We start from the raw sequence: 19,637 nt of genomic DNA, 5'->3' as shown, positions 1-19,637 counted from the left end.
AATCGTGTGGATTTGAGTGCACCCCAGAGCACACAGGCCTGTTTGTCTCAGTTCTATTAGTTTTGTCCTTTGAAACATCCTCAAAGACGTATGTTTTCTGCCATTTGCAGATCTACACGTTCTATTAATAATAGATTATATGAACATAAGATGCCAATTTTTCCTTCTAAAATCCCTCCAGATATCTTAGATTAGAAACATAACATCAAACATCAAACATCCCTGCTACGTGTTGTAACTGCTCTGCTTATTTTCAGATCCCACACACAAGTGCACTGTGATCGTTTGAGTAAGAATTCGTAAAACCCAGCTGTAATTTGAAAGCATGTGAACGATTTCAACGAATTCGCTGTGAATGTCACTAAATGTCATTGGCCTATAAACAGACCTTCATTAAGTAATTGACTGAGCAATTAAGGCGGGGAGGAGCTCATCAGTGTGGCAGTACCACCGCTAAACAAGTTTAATACAGCGGGGGAGGATCAGCTGCACACACAAAACCTTTGTAGCATCTCTTCAGTGGCCTTAAAGCTGTGGTGTTATTCTACATTCCTAATCCCAACTACTGCAACTAAATATAGAACCAATGTGTCTCAGCTCTGATTCTTCTTCTTTAGGTCTTTCACACTTCTGTTTGTCCACAGAAGCTTTTGCTTTTCCTGCACAACACGTTTACACAAGCTCACACCTGGAAACTGAACGTTACAGTCCAGGGTCTTTTACTCTTGGTCAGTTCCTCTTTGTACTTTCCTCGCTTTTTAAAAAGATGTCTGAGGTTGAGTTTGGGTTTCATTTAGCAATTCACAACACACAAAAGAAAACAAGAATATACAGTGGTGTGCAGGGAGAGGAAAATTGCCCGTGAAAGGCGATTCATTACCTGTATCGAAGTAATACAAAGCAAAATTCACGGTATCAAAGATAAGAAGAGGAACAGACTGTATGGCAGCACAACGTGAACTGAAAGCAAACAAATAAGGACTTTACAACCACAGCCTGAAAAATGAGAAAGTCAGTGTATTATCAAGAGTTGACAACAAGCCAGGGTCTCTCCCGCTCACTGGTGTTTAATCTAGGCTTTAAAAATGCACTTACTGCAGGATGTGAGCACAGCTGTGCACATACATGAATCCCTGCAAAACATTTCTTTACACAACTTTCACTTCAGTAAATCTCTGATCGAATCAGGTGTTTGAAAGTATTTTTTCAACATGAGTCCAGGTTAGTTATTAGCTTTCTGTTTCTCGAGATGACAAAGAAATTGTCTCATTGTAAATGTTTGTCACGTACAGATAATTACTATTTGGTCACTGGAAAATAAAGGAAAACACACGCTGCAGACGACGGCCTTCAATGAAAAGATGTGGCAACAGGAGGCACCAAGAATTTCTTTTTTACTCAGTTCAGTGGAAAGTGGAACTTTTGAGTGATGCTGGTTGACTTCTGGTTGTTTACAGTCATTGCAGATTTTAATTGGCTTTGCTGAAAGGTTTCAGTGTTTGGGGAAGATTGACCAGTCTAAGAATCACTGCAGCTTTTCAGCTCTGCTTATACTAGAAATCTAGATTCTGTCAGCTCCCATTTATTTATTCTGCTTGTCTATAAAAATGAAAAACCTTTGAGTTATTAAACCAAAAAAAAAGGTTGAGAATCTCATCTTCTATTGTACACTTCGCCTGCCAACGGAGACATTTCTGTTATGCTTTGCTTTGCTGTTTTGAAGCTTCTCCTCGTCTGAAAGAAAACTGTATCTCCCCTGAAAATCCTACCCTGCCCTCTGGATGTTATTCCAATTAAACACCAAAAAACAGCTCTATGGAACAGATGGTCAAAGTACGTAATCAATCATTAATCGCCACTTAGCTTCTGCTTCATCTTATTCTGAATATGTTGTTCTTGCATCTCCCAAAAAAAAAAAAAAATAGAGAAAATGAAAAAAAATTGGATTTGCCCTCAGCAATCACCGTATCTTCAAACTCCCTTATTTATCTCGAGTTTTTACTGGCAGGTATATTTTATTAATAATAAGCAGAAGTTGAGAAATTTGAATCAGGTTTTGGAGCACTGCGCAGCACAGGGGCTGCCCTCCTTTGAGCTGAGACATTTTTCTCCTCCTTGCTGCTTCTCAAATACTTTTAGTCTCAGGGGGCCATTTTACACCATAGACCATGGAATTCGACTTAATGTCCTGAACAGTGATTTGTTACCACAGACACCGGTCTCAAATGGTTCAGATCGCACCTTGCTGTTAGGTCACTTTCTGTTGTTTCAGGGACTCCATCATCCTCTGCAGTCAGTGTGTGGCTTTTCCCTGAGGGCTGATTTCCACACTCGCAGTGCTGTGAACAAAACAACAGAACAAAACTTTTTCTGTTGTCTTGTGTTTCTTCTTCTCCCTTCTTGGGAGAAGAAATTGCAGTAGGCAGTGATGGTGTGTGGTGATATATCACAAACTGAAACTATAATAATAATAATTTACATCGTTTACAACAGTTTACATCGACGTCATGAAGAGCTCACCATCAGCTGGGCTCAGACTATGTCACAAAAAGGTAGAAATTGTTATTTACCTGTTAAAGGGTGCAAAATTTAAAGAACCAGATGCAGAGGCGGACACCAGATGAAGGAAGAGAGTAAATAAGGTCACAGAGCTGTAACCCTCCAGGTGAGCCTGATCAGCTGATTACCCTCCAGGTAAATCTTGCCCCTGCCCTGATGATGCATCCATGCACTGACTGTAGGGCAGCTCCAGGAATCCCAAGCAAACCAGACGACATCAAACTGTCTCTGTATGAATATTTGGGGATAACCCTCACACTGCTGTGTTTGTGAATGAAGGCTTGACACTGGTGGTGGAGGGGAAAGCGGTGACTGGATGAGGTGGAGGCTGCTGCAGCTGCTGCTAACTCGTTTGCTGTCTCTTGGTACAGAGAGAAAGACTTTTAGAGCTACTTGATTGGATGTTGTGAACCAGAAGGGAGTTGCCTCTGAGATTTTAAATATAAAGGTTAATAGAGGGAAGTGGGAGAATAAATGATTGGAAGGGGTGTTCATAATGAATGAAGAAATAGAGGAGCAATAATTAAGAGATCCTCCTGATTAAAATTTTGCTAAGCTCTATTTATTTTGTTACACACGCAGGATGTATGACCATAAAAACAGCAGCTCTGGCAGCTGAACTCATCTCAATTAATGCAATGTAGATATAATAAGTAAGATGAAGCTTAAAGCACAGAAATCTGACTTTTTCTTATTCGGCTCACAAAACACAATTAGCCTGGTTCAGCACAACCTTGGTAATCTGTGTTAGGCCTTCTGCTGGAAATGTGATGATCTGAATTTCACTTTATATGCAAATTGATCTGATTAATTCCCTCAAAATACTAACAGATAAACATGTTGTTTTAGATGTTGCTGACCTCAAAAAAGTTACACTACTTCAGTTTAGTTTTGCTTAGTTAAGGTTTACGCTCGTTTGATTTCTGTCAGGTCAAAAAGTTTCAAACCAATAGCTCGGCGACAGGAGGACCTGGTCTTACTCGCCATTTTGGGTTTTCACTTTTTTTTTGTAATGAAATTATTTTTATTACAGAGCTGAGAACAAATGATAATGTGCCAAAACATATTTTTACCAGCCCGCTTGAATGAAAAGTAAGTGGGTGGAAAACTGGACAATTTGGAAACTAGTTCTCAATTTTGGGTAATGGCTGCAAAAAATGAGAATGAGTTTTTTTTTTACAGGGCAGCTTGGCTCACTCACTTAGGGACCAGTGAGACATTCGACACAAGCTCGGGTAAAACCTTCACCTTGAAAGGAATCAATTCAGCTGCTCAGGACATCTGATCAGGACGCTCTCTTGATTCTTCCCTCAGGAGGTTTTCCAGGCATGTCCAACTCAGAAGAGACCCAGGATAAGTCAAGAACACGCTGGAGGAATGATATATTCCCTCTGGGCTAGCGATGCTTCAGGACCTCCTGGAAGAGCTGGAGGATGTGGCTCGGGCAGAGGGACACACGGGACACACGGGACACCTTACTCCCTCTGCTGTTATCGCAACCCAGATGAGGATAAGTGGGAGAAATGGATGTAGCTTGTCTCACATCTTGCAGCAGCTCCTCCTGCATTTCTCAGAACATTATGCTCCAGCAGCACCTGTTACCTGAGTAAATATTCTATAAATGAACTGGATTGTTCAAAGCCCTGGGCTCCGTGACTGAGCTCGTGTTTATGAGTGTTTGTGACAGAAAAAGACATTTGATGAGACAAAGTGATGAACTGCGCTTTAAGGCATGTGTTTTACTGTGTGTCATATTCACATGTTCAATACAGAAGATTAGTTTACGTGCACACGTGCCCACCTACGCTTACACACACTCACTCACACACACACACACACACACACACACTCATTAAAAGTAATGAGGAGTGAGACATGGCGATATATCTTTATCAAAGAAAGAAACAATAAAAAAAATTAAAGGAACATAAAAGATTCACTATATCATTTTTAACTGTTTAACTATTAAATAACTGGTCCTCATTATCATGATATGAACAAGTCCCTTGTTTTTTATGGGCCTTGTTTAAGAGCAGCTTGTGTGGACGTTTTAAGGCCTTTGTCTGCATCAATCCAAACATTTAAGGAATTAAAAGAAAAATATTCTTACCCAGGATGAGTGTAAAACCGTGTCAACATTGTATTTCATACAGATAAAGGCAACGAGCTTTGTGCTTTAATTCTGATTGATTTGTGTCTGTCAGTTGCTGCTTGCTGTTCATGAGCAACTGGATCGTAACCCATCTGGTCCTCTTGATGTGAGCTTTTCGCATTTTGAATAACGCACTTTCATAATAATGAAATGGGTTTTGCAGCTCCTGTATCAGCTTGAGAAACTTTCCTTCCCCCACTGGGAGGAACAGAATCGTCCCAGCTTGAGAGCTGCATCTTATTTTTGTTTAAAGAATTTCAAAAACACTATGTGCACGGTTGTGGTGCATATGTGTTTTAGATGATGAATTAAAAAAAAAAAAATGACATGAGGACAATTGACTGACTAAGAAATAAAAACTTTCTCTGTTGTAATTCACATGAAAGGTTGAAACTGTGTACACTAACCCACTTGACACACGTTGCCACACGCTACATACTGAGATGTCATAATTACAGTGCCACACACATGCTCTCATTGAAACATTACACCAGCACGTTCTATCTGCCCTGCAACCATTCATTATAGGCTGCTGTATTCCTGAAACCGTGTGAAGATTAGCGGCGCTGCAGATGCAAATGGATTTGCTCCTGGCTGATCCTGACACCAGCAAATTTAGCCTGCAAATTAAAGGAAAACAGAGAATAGTCCGTCTTGAATGACAAGCTAATTTTAGCGCTCTGTGCACATCTTTCCTTCTTCTTTTCCAGTAATGTTTTGATGTTGTTTTATTGATGTACTGCAACAGCACTTCCACTGTGACGACTCAGAACTGAAAGCTTTTTAGTTTATTCATTACTGAAAATGGCAAGAGATAAAGTCTGCATGGGGAGATGAACTCTGGCTCGAGAGGACAAGATCAAGTGAACATATGCACAAGCACACACGGCTTTGAGCGTGAATTACCCGTCCAAAGCCCCAGTATCTCTCGAACACGGATTAGCTTTCCTTTCACACTCCAGACTCCTGCTTTTCAAACGGAAATAGCCTGAATTACTGCCATGCTAACAGTTTTTCATCTCCCCTCTCCCTCCATGTTTTTGGCTCTCTCTACCTGTATCTGACTTGATCCAGTTCAAAGCGTCTTTGAAAGCAAAGCATCGTTGCTTTTTATTTGTTTGTGTTTGTTATCTAGATGTGTAGCCCTCCAAGCTGCGGGGGTTTGTGTGAAGGCAGGAGGGTGGGAATGGTGAAGAAAAAGATGTTAACACACAAGCATGCATGCATGCATGCACGTGGAGAAAATACACCAACATACACACATGCACAGAAATGTTCACAGTGTCTGGGCTCACCCAAACTGAACTGGCGTGCAGTTCAGATGAGGTCTGATGGGGTTGCCTGGCCTGGCAGTCCAGAGCTTTTGGAGGATCAAGCCATAGCTCTTATCTCTCTGGCCTGATGGTCTAACCTCTATCCCCTGCCATCAGTCACTCACACATTCACACACACACACAGAGACTCACACATACACTGCCTTACTTTTTGCCACCTGACCGACTGCAGCTGAAGCAGCTAAACTGCAGTGCAGGCCATAAATCTGTGCTTTGTTTTGGGGAAGCGAGCGGTGAAGTGAGAGTGCAGGCAGTCAGAGGCTGGAATAGTGTTACCAAGTGCACAACTGCATGCCTGCACACACAAACACACACAACTGGTTACACACAGACATACCTGACGTATGAATGGATGAGGGTACATACTTAGGGCACACTGCTCTTGGTTTTTGCTGATCACACTCCTACCAAATGTCGTAGTATCCTCTTCCTCCTGCACAGCGATCAACAGTTTACAGTGAACAGAGGAAATCAGACATGAGACAGACAACAAAGCACACATCACTGAAATTATGAAACATTTTTGACATAAATGCTCATTTTAAACTCTGATTTTCACTCATATTTTTGTGTTCAAACTTTTAAATAGATTCTTAATATTCTTAATGATAAAAATACAAAACACTGATGAATTTATGGAAAAAAAACTTTTTTGGGAAAAACAAAACTAAACATGGTGAGCAGATTAATTTAAAAACAATTTCAGACAGATTTTTTACTGCAAGGTGACACCAATCTCTGTGTTCTGTGATGAACAAGCTTGTCTTACAACAATGAGAACGAGAAAAATGGAAAAAAAAGTGATTGAGCTGATGATTATGCATTAATAAACAACAGTAAATGCTTAAACTACAGAGCGTTTGCTCTTTTGAAGTCCTGTCTGTATTGGTTTTAACCCAGAAATTCAACTGTGTTAATGATCAAAATAAGCACTGTTAAATTCTGTATTTATTTAAGAATTAAAAAAAAAAACAAAAAAAAAAACTTAACTGTATACATACTTCCATTTGCACTCATACATCTCACGTACAAATACGCACCTCATAATACTTTACATAAAGGTTTGACTACAATGAAGACGGGAAGATATGCTCCCTAAATGGGTGACTTATAAAAAGAGAAGCCGGTGAGGTTTTCCTAATCGAATGCACGCCCTCATTTCTCTTCCTGTGCTGCTTCTGGTAATGTTGAACCAGCAGGATGTGAAGTTATGCTGTGAGCAATGTTCAATTACTGGCACATGTAAAAACCATTTAAAGATGTTCAGAGTGGAAAGCAGGGACGCCTGCATTAAATTAGTTTTTCCTCTCCTCTGTTGTATAATTGCCGATGTTCAGATGTACATTGTGCTGAAGTACCTGCATGTCAAAAGTAATTGCAGTTTTCTCAAGGTGCGGTAATAACTCTTACAGGACTGTCAATTAAAAAGGAAGTGCGTGCCTGGCATCAGGGCGTATGTGTGTGTGTTCCTGCTCTGTGAAGCTCCAAAGTTTGAGTTTTCAATCAGAATATTTTGTAAATGTTGTGAGAAAATGCGGCTGATGAAGATTGTCGCTGCGCGGCTCATCTCAGGTAAGAAGACAAATCCAGACAATGCTTGCAGATTTTTATCTCTGAAAAGCTCATACACTGATTACAGTTGGTCAAACAAATAAATTCACATTTTTTTTTTTTTTTTTTTGCACTGTGTCTGGACACAGACATATGTCAACCTCCATAAGTCACCAGGGTTTGTACCGGTGAGGACATTATGGATTTCATGGACATCAGTATCAAATAACCAAAACTGTTGAGGTTCAACATTTTGAAATAGAAAAGAGCCTTTTCAGGGTTTAATGGCAGCATGGCAAACTAAGCCTTCAGTAAAAAAACAAACAAACAAACAAAGAAAAAAAAATAGGAGAAAGAAAGAAAGTTCTGGGCTGAGTTTGGTGTGTGAGTGTGTGTTGAATAAGATTTAGCCTTGCCATTCAGGCGCTTATAAAAAAAGATGGCAGAGGTGAGTGGTGAATGTTCCCGAGGATCAGCCATTGTGAGATATTCGATAAATAAAGGTTGGGAGAGTGTGAATTCTTAGGTACTGTGAACGTATCCATAGTGTTGCATTATTGACTCACACATTTCTGAACTGAGGAGCGTCGATCACACACATGAGAAAGTGCCACAGAAAGATCCATGTGGACTACAACCAGATAGTAACATGTTGGCTGAAAGCAGTGGCTGGATATCAACAGGGGGCCACATTCACAAAATCTTGTAGGAGGGCGGCTTTGAGTGTTCAGTGTAAGACTGATTTCATTTCAAAAACATAAAATATCCAGGAGTCAGTTTTACTTCTGTGTCGTCTAAGAGTAAAGCTCTGAAGGCAAACTCCTAACCCTCTCTTCAGGCATTTTCCTGGAGATAAAAGCTGTTAAAACAGAAAATAGTAGCTACTCAGGCTTCTTGTGTACAAAGATTAAGCTTTTTTTACTTCACTTTTACAATTAAATTGGCTTGTTTTTCCAAATCAAAAGTCCTTTAATCAAATAAACTGAAAAAAAAGTTGGAATTTTATTATTAGTTTCCAATTTAGTTGCAAGGACTTGAATGGATGCACCAACATCCACAATCCCTCCCACTGTGTCCATTTTAACAGAACCACTATGAGTAAAGCAGCTTGGTAAAGCTCCTTAGAGGCGAAGCCAGTTTTCGTCTTCATTTGTGTAATTTTCATGACATTAGCAAACATTTAGAAAGACACAGCTGCTCTTACAAACATGATGCTGGAAGAAAAGTAAGAGATGATGCTTACGACTGAAATCAAAACCTGTTTTTAGACTCATCACATCAACAGAAACAAAGATTTAAACAGTTCTGACATGTAGATCTTTCTATAAACAGACTGTGCAATATGAAAATGGGAACTGAACCATGTTTTAAAACATCATTCCTGTATTCTGAAAACACAGAACTACAAACTACTGTAAAATAGAGTACTCTGTGGACACTGATCCCAGGTTTCTACAAGCCGCTGCAGACCAGATTGTGTGAAAAGGCTAAAAGGATAAGTACAGTATATCGGTGTAAACCAGACTGATGTTACCCAGCATGCATGTTGGACAGGGTGCTGTTAGGGAGTCAAAATGTCTTCCAAGCAATCAGCCAAAACAACTATTATTTTGAAAAATCTTTACCAGAATTGCGACCATTTTTTTAACTTATTGTCACCAGAAACATTTGGCTGTAACTTCATACAGAGATTCAAAAGCTTCCAATTCATAGGATACAACATAGAGACATTTATTTCTTGTTTCAATACTCGATACCACGTGGCTCTCTCTCCCATCAGCCCCAGAAAGCAGCATTGTTCATTAATAACCAAAAATGGAAAACAAAATAAACTAAAAAAGAAAAAAGTCTGATTAGCTCCTGCCCCTTAGCCCTCAGTCCTTGTCCTTCTGTTCATTCATCTGACCATCCACCCAACTGAAAAATAATGCACAGGTGAGCGTGTGTGTGTGTGTGTGTGTGTGTGTATCCACATATGTGTGAAAATATAATTTGTAACAGAAAAAAAAAAAAAAAAATCTAGATTGGTTTGAAACACAGGCCAAAGGGGAGTCAGCATCTGGGCTGTCTTTAACAAGCTGCCCTCCCGCATCTGACCGACTGCAGAAGAAGTCATTTCCTGTTTTATCTTCCTCTTCCCTCACTGCACCTCAGCACACACACGAGCAGCCGGGGAGTTTTTGTTTTGTGCTGTAAACCCTCAGAGTGCTGTTGTTTGTCAGAGAGGGCTGTACTGTAATTCTTGGTGGGGTAGGAGGTTTTCAAAAGGCAAGAGGACGGGGAGAAACTGGCGTGGGGGCTCCTTCCTCGTTGGACTCTGTGCGGGCTCACAGAATCGGACTCGTGGCTCGTGGACGTGCGGTGGGACGTTAATCAGGTTCGTTTGTTAGAACTGAGCCAGAACCAAAATGTGACAGAGTTAATACAAAACAGGGAGAAGAAAAAAAAAATAGTTACATCATTCCTGTGTTCTTCCACTTTGTACTTGGTCACTTTTTGAATTCCATATATTTATATCCATATATATTTATATATATATTTATATATTCTTTTTACAATTAAAAACACCATGGATTTGACAGACTATTTGGTTTCTTTTTGTCTAAGTAGAAGTGTTTCTCTTGTTTTGTAAATAAATGCATGTAAATATTTTTTTCTCTTTTTCCATACTGTCAGTCGGTGTAAAGGCGGCCACTCAACAAGTGTTTGTATGTTTGGATCCAAACATTATGCATATCATCAGCACATTTTCAGAATTTCCATGATATTACTTTTTTTTTTTCTCAGTTCGGCATTTCCATTCGTGTCCCACAGATGCAGAACACCACAGTCTGTCAAACACTATCAAACTGAAAGTGAGTGTTCTAAATCGTGTCCTCTCATTGGCCGGTTTGGCCCAGGTCTCTGTGTGATAGGCTGGGGCTGAGTAACTGCGTCTGCGTTGGTCCGTTACAGCTCAGCACCCCAGCACCTCCTCCGTTAAGGTTCAGGAAGCAAACAGTTTCTCTGGCCTCCACCGGCACAGCCGTCGATCCGCTGCTGCTGATCCCACCCTCTTCCTGCTTCCTGTGAGCCAGCGCCAACGCCCTGAGCTGCTCCTGCGCCTCCTCCAGCAGCAGCGCCACCTCATCCTGCTGCTGGCCAATGGCGGACGAGCAGGAAGAAGAGGACAAACCGTGTGCTGCCTTCTCTCTCCTCTCGGCCTTGCAGGGCGTGGCTCCGCAGGTGGCAGACGTCGCTGTGGTTGCCGGGGTCACACTGGTTTGCATACAAGACACCTCGCTGTCATGGTGACACTGGACGGAGGGGATGATTGGGATAGAGCAGGAGCGAAACGGAGGAGGCGGGGAGTGGCTGTGACGGCGACCGGGTCTCCGCAGGCTCCGGGTGGCGGGATTCAAATCGCCATGCTCTGATGGAGGGCACAGGCCTGAACGTACCTCCGTGCGACCGATCCAAGGTGACGGTGATGTTGTCCCCGTGGAAACAGGGGTTTGCATATGTAGGAGGGCATCTCTTCTGGGGTCGTTGCACAGGTTCTCTTCCTGCATTTGGCAGCTGGAGAAGATGGGAAACAGGGAACAAAGACAGACAAGACAGAGACAAAAAGACAAGGAAGGGAGCACAGGTTATTCAATGGGAGACAAACTTCTACACTTCACCGAGAGGAGAAGTCATTGTGTCTTTGAGTGTGATTTCAGCTCCATCGCCTTTTCAAACTCCCACACTGAAACCTTGGCAGAATCCACAGAGGGACAGCTCTCCGCCCTTTGCCATCTCACAGGCTAACGGCGGATGCTGAGCGGGAAGAAGATGAGTCTGACATCTTTCTTTCATCTCTTTATATCTGATTCTGTGTGCACACAAAAAAAAACCCTCCAAAAACCTTGGATCCTTTATAAAAGTCAAGAGGTAATGAAGAGTTCACTTTTTATATTATTGATTTAATGACTTTAAGCATGTTAAAAATAAGGAGTGTTGTTTTAAAGTTTGAGGAATTCGACTTCAGTCAAGGACGACTGAGGTAATCACGTGTGCTAATTTCTATTGATTCCCCCTTTTAGTAGTTCCAGTTATGGGTCTATAGTATTTATTTGAAAATCCTTTTTGGGTCACTCCGGCTCAGAAACTGTATAACAGCCCTGGTCCAAGTTATGATAGGTTTTTTATCCTCCGGCGCCGCTTCCCTTTTTCAAACACCAGGGTGATTGTTTACATGGTATTTAAATAATCTGTGGACACGAACCTGTTTACATCAGAGAATTTAAACACACCAAAAGCTTATTTAACCACTGTTCTTGTCTCTCACCCTCGTCTCTTCTTGTGCCACAGCTGCAGTACAGGGCGCTGATTCTGGAGCTCTCTGGAGCGTTCCCTGAAATTTGCACAGCTGTGGGCTACTGACTTCCCTCCTACTTGTTAAGCTTAGTGCATTTACCTGCTTGTTCCAGCTGCTTTTTGCTGAGTCTTGGAGATGCCGGTGCCAAGCTTCTCTGCCCATTCTGGCTACGGCCTCTATGGTTTTGTGTCGACTGTGGCTGAGATTTACTACATATGAATAGAAAGCTTCTGACGTGTGTTAGCTGCAGTGGTAACATTAAACCAAGTCTCAGTTCTGAGTCTAGGTCTCGAGCCCAGACATAATCTCTTTCTCCCTCTTTCTAAGACTGACCATGCCTTCAGCGTTATCAGTGTCTAAATCCAGCTGCATTCTAGAGCGGAGCCTCATTATCTCTGTGTAATAATTCATAATCCTCTGCAAAGGCTGGCTTTTTCTGCCCTATCAAAATTCACCCCCTTTCCCTTGTAATACCCTCATCACACACGCTTACATTCTCCATCAAGGTGTGCAAAAATAGAGGTGGGTGGAGAAGGTGCTCCTTCAGACTCAAAGGAAATCACATCCTCGTTTAATCGCCGCAGTATTTTTCCGAGACATGAAAACCTCTCAGAAAAGCACGGCGGAGATTTAGCGGGCCCACAGAGAGGATCCCGCGAGCGATAAGAGAGGATGATGCGAGGGTGCTAATTCCCAAGATAACATTCACAGACAAATCTCTCTTTTGATGTGTTGAAACACAATCAGATTGCAAAAATCTATGAAGCAGAGTTCAAATATAGACCCTGGAGCAACGCGGGAGCAGCTGGAGGGGTATTACAGAGAGATTGTGTGAGTGAGGTGAGATAAGTGACCGGGCTTTTATCTTTTACGGGAGCTCATTACATGTACAAGTGTTAACAGTCATTTTCATTAATCCATTCCCCTACAGATAATTTCTTAATATATCTCATCTGTTTGCTGTTAAAGTGAAATATGTATTGTGATGCAGTGACCTTGTAACACTGAGAAATGTTCCAGAGATGCAACACATGAGCCTACATGTATGTGGGCGTGCACGCCTACACACAGACACATGCAGAGGCTGTATCTGTCTAACCGAAGGCTGTGTACATAATATATCACAAAACAAACCGGCACGTTTCTAAAAAAAAAATACTGCAAACACTGGACGAAAATGCAAAAATGCGTGCAGTCTCTCCGTCAGCCCTTTTGGAGACAGCTTTATCTTAAAATAGCAGCAACAACACAGGACATTCTGTCTCCCTGTCAGCCATTTTGTTGAGATAACACTGGGATTCTCTAAGAGGCATGGAATGGAACGGGCAACCTTTCTTTAAAGCGTTTTCTAACTGTCATATTCTATCTGCACACTCCTCTATCACATCCTTTTACTTCCCTGCTGTTGTTTTTTCTTTTACTTTATTTCTGAACGCTGTCCGTCTGCGTCAGGATGAATTCGAACTTCTTGTCTCTCTATTTCTGTCTCTGTCTCTCCCTCAGTCTCTGTGCAGCCGTGGTCACATGTCTCCATGGCAACCCAGAGTACCATACTATGGGAGAGGGATGCCGTCGTCTGTCTGTCCATCTGCTGTTATGTGAAATCTTATATTAGATAGTGAATGAGTGAGTACATGGCTGTGTATGTGTGTAGGTCAGTGACTCAGTCAGCATGAGTGTGTGGTCTGAATATGTGTGTGTGTGAGTGAGCGTGTACCTAAATGTGTGACTGAGTGAGTGAGTGAGTGAGTGAGTGAGTGTGTGTATGAATAAGCGAGCATAGCCTCTTGCCTTTTTGCACAACCTGTTCATCAGTACGTCCCAAACTATGTGTGATTCTGAGGCAGGATTTTTCTTTTATGGGAGGAAATTTGAATTCTGTGCTGGGAGCAGACGCTTTAGGGGCATGAGAACAAAAAACAAACAAAAAAAAAGGAACTTAAACAGAGCAGCATTTGGGGAGTCTAAAGGACACTTGAATGACCAGAAGACATTTGGGCAAACATGAGGACACTTGAGTGACATTTTGGCTGAGGCTTGGAGTGATCATATGACACATGGGCTGAGCAGAGGATCATTTGGACCAACCACAGGTCATTTAAGCTGGCCAGAGGGCAGCAGAAGACACATGGAACACCCAGAAGATGTTTTGGCAAACTAGAAAACATTTTACCCAAACAGAAGATGCTTGAGCCACCTGGAGGACACTTGGGTAGGACAGAAAACAGTTGGGCTAAGCCAACAACACCTGTGAAGACCACTTGAGGGGCACTTTGGCCAACCAGAGGGACGTTACTCTGACCAAACAGTCACTTGGGGATGGACTTTAGTGACCAGAGGGGCACTTGAGTGGCACTGGGGCTGATGAGAAGAGCAACTGTGCTGAGGAGAGGCACAATTGAGCAGCTCAAGTGTCCCTCACTAGTGACATTTGGACAAAAATGAAGCATGAAAGGCCATGCTTTGAAAAGATTTAAACAAAATGGAACTTAACCGCTCAGAGCACAAATGGCAGGGACGATCACAGCCCTGTTTCCCCCACTGAATCTACTGTATGTGCGCTGTTGTGTGTGCCTATACGCTTAGTATGTGTGTGGGAGTGTGTGTTTTTGTCCACCGCTGTCTATCTCCTCTTCTTATTTCTATTAGTATGCATGTAGGTCATGTGGAGCTTTATCCTGAGCTGGAACCGCTGGGACCTGAATGCCTGAAGTGAGGCTTGCCAGTCCAGGTGGGTAGAGCTCTGACTCATGACCCACCAAAAAAATGGGTCACAGCTCAGCGCCTTTCACACTGAATGCATTTCTTGTAAATCATTTCCACCGATCATTTGCATCTCCCCTGGCTACTGCACATGCAGCTTGTGTTTCCCTACTGTGATACATTTGAATGCTAGGATTTAATTGTTGGTCCACCTCCTAAGCCAGCGCATTAAAAAGCAGAGAATCAGGATGTAACGCAGCCATGGCATGATGTTAGAGGGAAGGAGAGAGAGTGAGAGACACGGATGTGCAGCCTGCATCGTGTCCTTAAAAGCACAAGCACCGTTTCCTTTGAACTCGTGCCACTGTACTGCAGACCACAACATAACGTGACCTTGTTTTTATCTTTGCTCAGCAGATTGGAAAACAAAGGGATGAGGGGGAGTAAAGGAGGTTAAAAAAAGAAATAAAAACACACACACACACACACACACACACACACACACACACACACACACACACAACTGGCTTTGAAATATCCACTCTTGAAATGAAATCCAAAGCTTTGTCCACGGCAGTCCTGTATTTTTCTGTTGGTTTTCACTGAAATGACTCAGCACAGGGAGGATACAGCAAAGAAGCAAAGCCGAGACAAAAAGACAGAGAGAAGGAAGTGAGGATAAAACCTTACTCTAGATCTTTAAGCAGTAATTACTCTTAAAACAGCCTGTGTCTGTCTACATAGTAAGAGCCTGTAGATACAGCCTCTAAACACGGTAATATTCATATATAAAAATGTATAAGCAGGTACGACTGAATATTATTTACAGATAAATCTTTATGGAAGAGCTGGTTTCTTAAAATGAAAGAACACAAAATGTGACTGAAGTGTTTGAAATGCTTCTTATAACTTGGTGACAGGGATTTAAAGAGGATGTCAGGTTTCAGTACCACACTTCATAACAACATTCGTCATTTAAAGTTCAAAACTCGTATTGTAATTAACTGTAATCAGCCCTCAGTAAATTCTCCTCACCGTCTTTGTGCTTCAGTTTCCTTCTCAGTTGAGTCGACTTCTTGAAGATGTTGGTAGGCAGGGGCTGAATATTTGGATCCTCCAATCGGATTTAGCCTTCCTCTGGATATGGGTGGGGTCCTGCGCGGAGCTGACCAAGGCGCTGCCCGTGTTCTCTGATCTGGACTGTGAGACAAGGACCCACTTCTACCGAAAAAAAAAGATCCAGGAGTTATTGTTAAATATAGTATCTGTTTGAAAATGCCTTACGTATGTAATAATATATATATAATTTAATTATGTAGTATTCATTCAGTATGCACGGCGCAGCTGAGGACTTGAGTTGGGCAATGTCCTAATTAAATTCGGTTTAACAGGGGTGGGGAGGGTCCTGTTTTGCTGGGGGTCTCCGGTTTGCGTGTCAGTATGTGTAACAGTGAAGTGGATCTGAGTCGGCTATCAGCTCTAATTAAATGTCATATCATCATCTGAAGAAGGAGACGTGTTGTTTGAAGCGAGACAGACAGTGTACATTGATTTTTATTGCTACTTTTTCTGATCTCGGCTGCCTGTCAATCGCTGGTGCATCAAATTCTGTCCTCTGGCTGTTCTTTTTAGAATTCATTCACCCACTTCCATCGGTCAGTTTTGGAGCGGTTCCAGAATTTTGGACCAGTGAAAATCTCTAATAAGCGTAAGCTCTAAAGTGACGTCTGCATCAATATATGGCCTCAGTAAAAAGGCTTCATCAGACTGAACTTTCATAAAAACTGACTTGAATTAATTGTTCTTTTCGAGCAAACAGTCCCAGAGCGCAGGCACTAATTTCAGCATCTAGAACAGAAACTGTCAACCCTGTTGTGAATTTCTGGCTTTGTCAGAAACTATTTTTTTTTTTGCCTGTAATAAGACAACAACACATTCATTGTGTGTTATTTTAAACTTACTGTTGTGTGACAGTGATTTTTTTAAAAGATTCTTTTGGGCATTTTTGCTTTTATTTGTCAGTTAAGACAACGACAGGAAGAGTCGGGAGGAAGAGGGATATGCAACACGAGTCCCTCAGTCAAGAATCAAACTGTGGACCTTGAGGTTCTGTAGTGTACGTCCTACTGCACAGTGTGACTGTAATGTCTGAATGATGTTTGAATGGATGTTGGAATGTAGGCGGACAGGGAGAATAAAACTGTTTGCTCAATCTGCTCAGTTGTATTAGTGTAATTAAAAAACATGGCGTTTAAGTGCACGTCCTCTTCGCTTACACACAATCTCTCAAAAGGCATTTTGGAGCCAGGAAATGTGTACATACATTTTGACTTACTTTACTGAAGTAGCTTCATGTTTCCATTATATTTTGATGTCAAACCCCACTTACAGCGTTCTGGCTCTGAGCCCTCATTCATTTTTAACTCTGCTGTTTTGAAGGATAGATTTGCCTCTAAAAATGGGCTTCTTAGCCATAACAACTGGAAGCTCTGCTTATAGTCAGACACTTAATAGTGTTGGCAGAGTTTTATATAAAGGCTTTTAAACGAGATATTTCTGAAACACAGAATTAGCCTTGGCCTGTTTCTTTCTGGCTATTTTGGACCATGGTATCCCCCAACACACTCTGCTATCCTGACAATAGCTCCCGAGTCTGTGCATAAGCCGATGTGATTGCAAACAAATAAACCCAGATCGCCCAATAAGAAATGTCATTTGTGGTAAACACAACACACTTCCCGGCAAGTAATTCTGTGATTAACTCAGCTCTTCATGGGAAGAGAACAAAATAGCGAGTAAAGGAAGAGGAAAAGTCTTGTGGGAGTTTAGCCAAAAGGTTAGAGAAGTGGACTTTGTGGTTGGAAGGTTGTCCGATCGCATTTCTGGTTTGTCTGGGAAAATCCTCTCAACTACTGCCTGGATTCTCTTGAATAAAGGTGATTAACCCGCAGCTGCTCTGGCCCAGTTGCTCAGCAGTAAGAAGCAGAAAACCATGGGTGTACTGAGAAGCTCTCAGGTGTGAAGACCTGTAACTGAACGGCTATGAAAGAGAACAATGTCAAAGAAACGTGTGCATTTTCTTCATTTCACTCTGGGTCAATGAAAGGTTTCGATTCATGTTAAATCCAAAAATCACTCCGTCTCTTTACTATTTCTCGCACATACAAATGCAAAACTTGGGGCAGTATATCAGTCATTGAATATATTACAGAAAAAGTTGAAAATTCCTCGAAACTATAAAAACATAATACCAATAAATAGTCTGATGCACAAACCCCGCGTGCAGCCCCTTTGGCTCAGCTCTGTGAATGTGTTTGTTCGTGTGTACTGCAACAGAAAATCCAGCCCTGGCAAAGACGGGAATTCTAACTCAGAAGCAGACACTTGTGTGTGTGCTGGAGTGTGTAGCTGCTGATGAACATGCCAGCCAGCTCTAACACACCACTGAGCAGTGTGAGAAAAAGCTTGCTAGGATTTACATGTCTGCCCTGGCTCATAAATCCCTGCACATGTGCTTCCCATTTTATCTCTGTCCCATCTCTTCTGTGTTCATGACTGTTATAGATATGCTTATTAACAGGTTTATAGTTTTAATTATAATTACTATCATTCTTCCGTAAATCAGCAATTAGCTGTGGCTGCACTGTAATGTGGATAATTCAATTTCTTACTTCACTGCATCCCTGCTCATACACAGTTTCTTATTGTTTGTATAATCTGCATTACCACTGTGTCCTGCAGTAAACAGAGGGGACAGCTGCATCTCTGGGGTAACATTTCACCTGCGTGTGTCTCTGGGTGCAATTCGATGTCATACCTGTGATGTTTGGCTGTGCCTCTGGAGCTGCTGGGCGGCGTGGTGGTGATGTTGCAGTGTGCAAAGCTGGACTCACAGATGTTTCCCTGGCGAGACTGGGAGGGCCGTTTGCAGTACTGCAGGAAAAAACAAGAACAGCAAGATAATTGTAAAATTCATTTATGAATTCTTCAGATAAATGACTAAAAATGATGAAAAATAAAAAAGACGACATAAATTAAATCGATTGCGATATAAAATGTTCTCACTCATGGAAAAAAATTCTCCCGTCGTTCTTAAGCAGGGCATAGTGAGATTTCTTAGATCTCTTGTGTTAACCTCCCCCAGCTCTTTCTCTCTCAGCCTCAGGGTGGGGAGTTCCTACTGCCTTGATTCAGTGAACTGATTGTCAGCTTCTAAACGGAGTCACACTTTATCTATTTCTGTCTTTTCCCACCTTCCTGTTGCAAGATAAAATCAGGGGGAGTGTGAGATTATAAATGGGATAGGAATAAAATCAAAACCTTGTTTCCTCTCTGATCATTACTTTATTCATATCTTAAAGAAATTATGGATAATTACGCCGCTTTAGGTTCTTCTAAGGTATTAAAATGAAAAGAGTGGGAAGAAAGAGTCACTTTGGTTGAGACGTTCATGATGAATGACCACACAAGCCAAACACAAGCCAAAAAGGTTGAGAACCATTTCTCAGCTGAAACTGAGAAACAATAATAGTTACATAACTCAAATCTTCTATTCAAGCACAAATCCTGTAAAATATTTAAATGGTAAAATGATGAGATCGGAGCCATTAGCTCCACATTGCCTTTACTGCAACATAACAGTATAGTATATACATGCTCATCATTTACATATCAACCCAGCTCCACGTCTTATCTTTTCTTTAAGTTGACTATGCATCAGACAAGGCAGAAATACCATGAAATTAATCATTAATAAGCCTTTTCAAAGCCTGGATTCATCACAGTGGGGAAGCTGATTAGTAAATTAAGCTTTCAGTGCATCTTTGTACTGTGAGATATCAAGAAATATTAGGATAAAATGGAGAAATTGAACAAAAACAGCCGGCACATGCAAAATGTAGAATTCCTTTATAAACAGTGGCGTCTCATTCTGCTTTGTAAAGCTTACAATGTAAAATGATTAGTGAACTCCACTGTTATTTTTTGAGGCTGCAGCTCA

At 41.6% G+C, this 19,637-nt stretch overlaps 1 protein-coding gene across 1 annotated transcript in view; it reads right to left on the bottom strand.

Annotated features, from left to right (window-relative positions):
* Positions 1-10,475: 10,475 nt before the first annotated feature.
* Positions 10,476-19,637, bottom strand: part of LOC121189838 (pro-neuregulin-3, membrane-bound isoform) — a 288,975-nt gene continuing 279,813 nt past the window's right edge. The window contains exons 8-10 of the mRNA XM_041050306.1: positions 18,456-18,571; positions 15,674-15,859; positions 10,476-11,154 (exon numbers count right to left, since the gene is read on the bottom strand). Coding sequence (XP_040906240.1) covers positions 10,476-11,154; positions 15,674-15,859; positions 18,456-18,571 — 981 coding nt within the window. The remainder of the gene's footprint in view (positions 11,155-15,673; positions 15,860-18,455; positions 18,572-19,637) is intronic.

Source organism: Toxotes jaculatrix, chromosome 11 (genome assembly GCF_017976425.1).
Source record: "Toxotes jaculatrix isolate fToxJac2 chromosome 11, fToxJac2.pri, whole genome shotgun sequence".
Taxonomy (NCBI): Eukaryota; Metazoa; Chordata; class Actinopteri; family Toxotidae; genus Toxotes; species Toxotes jaculatrix.
This window is presented reverse-complemented; position numbering and strand designations above follow the sequence as displayed.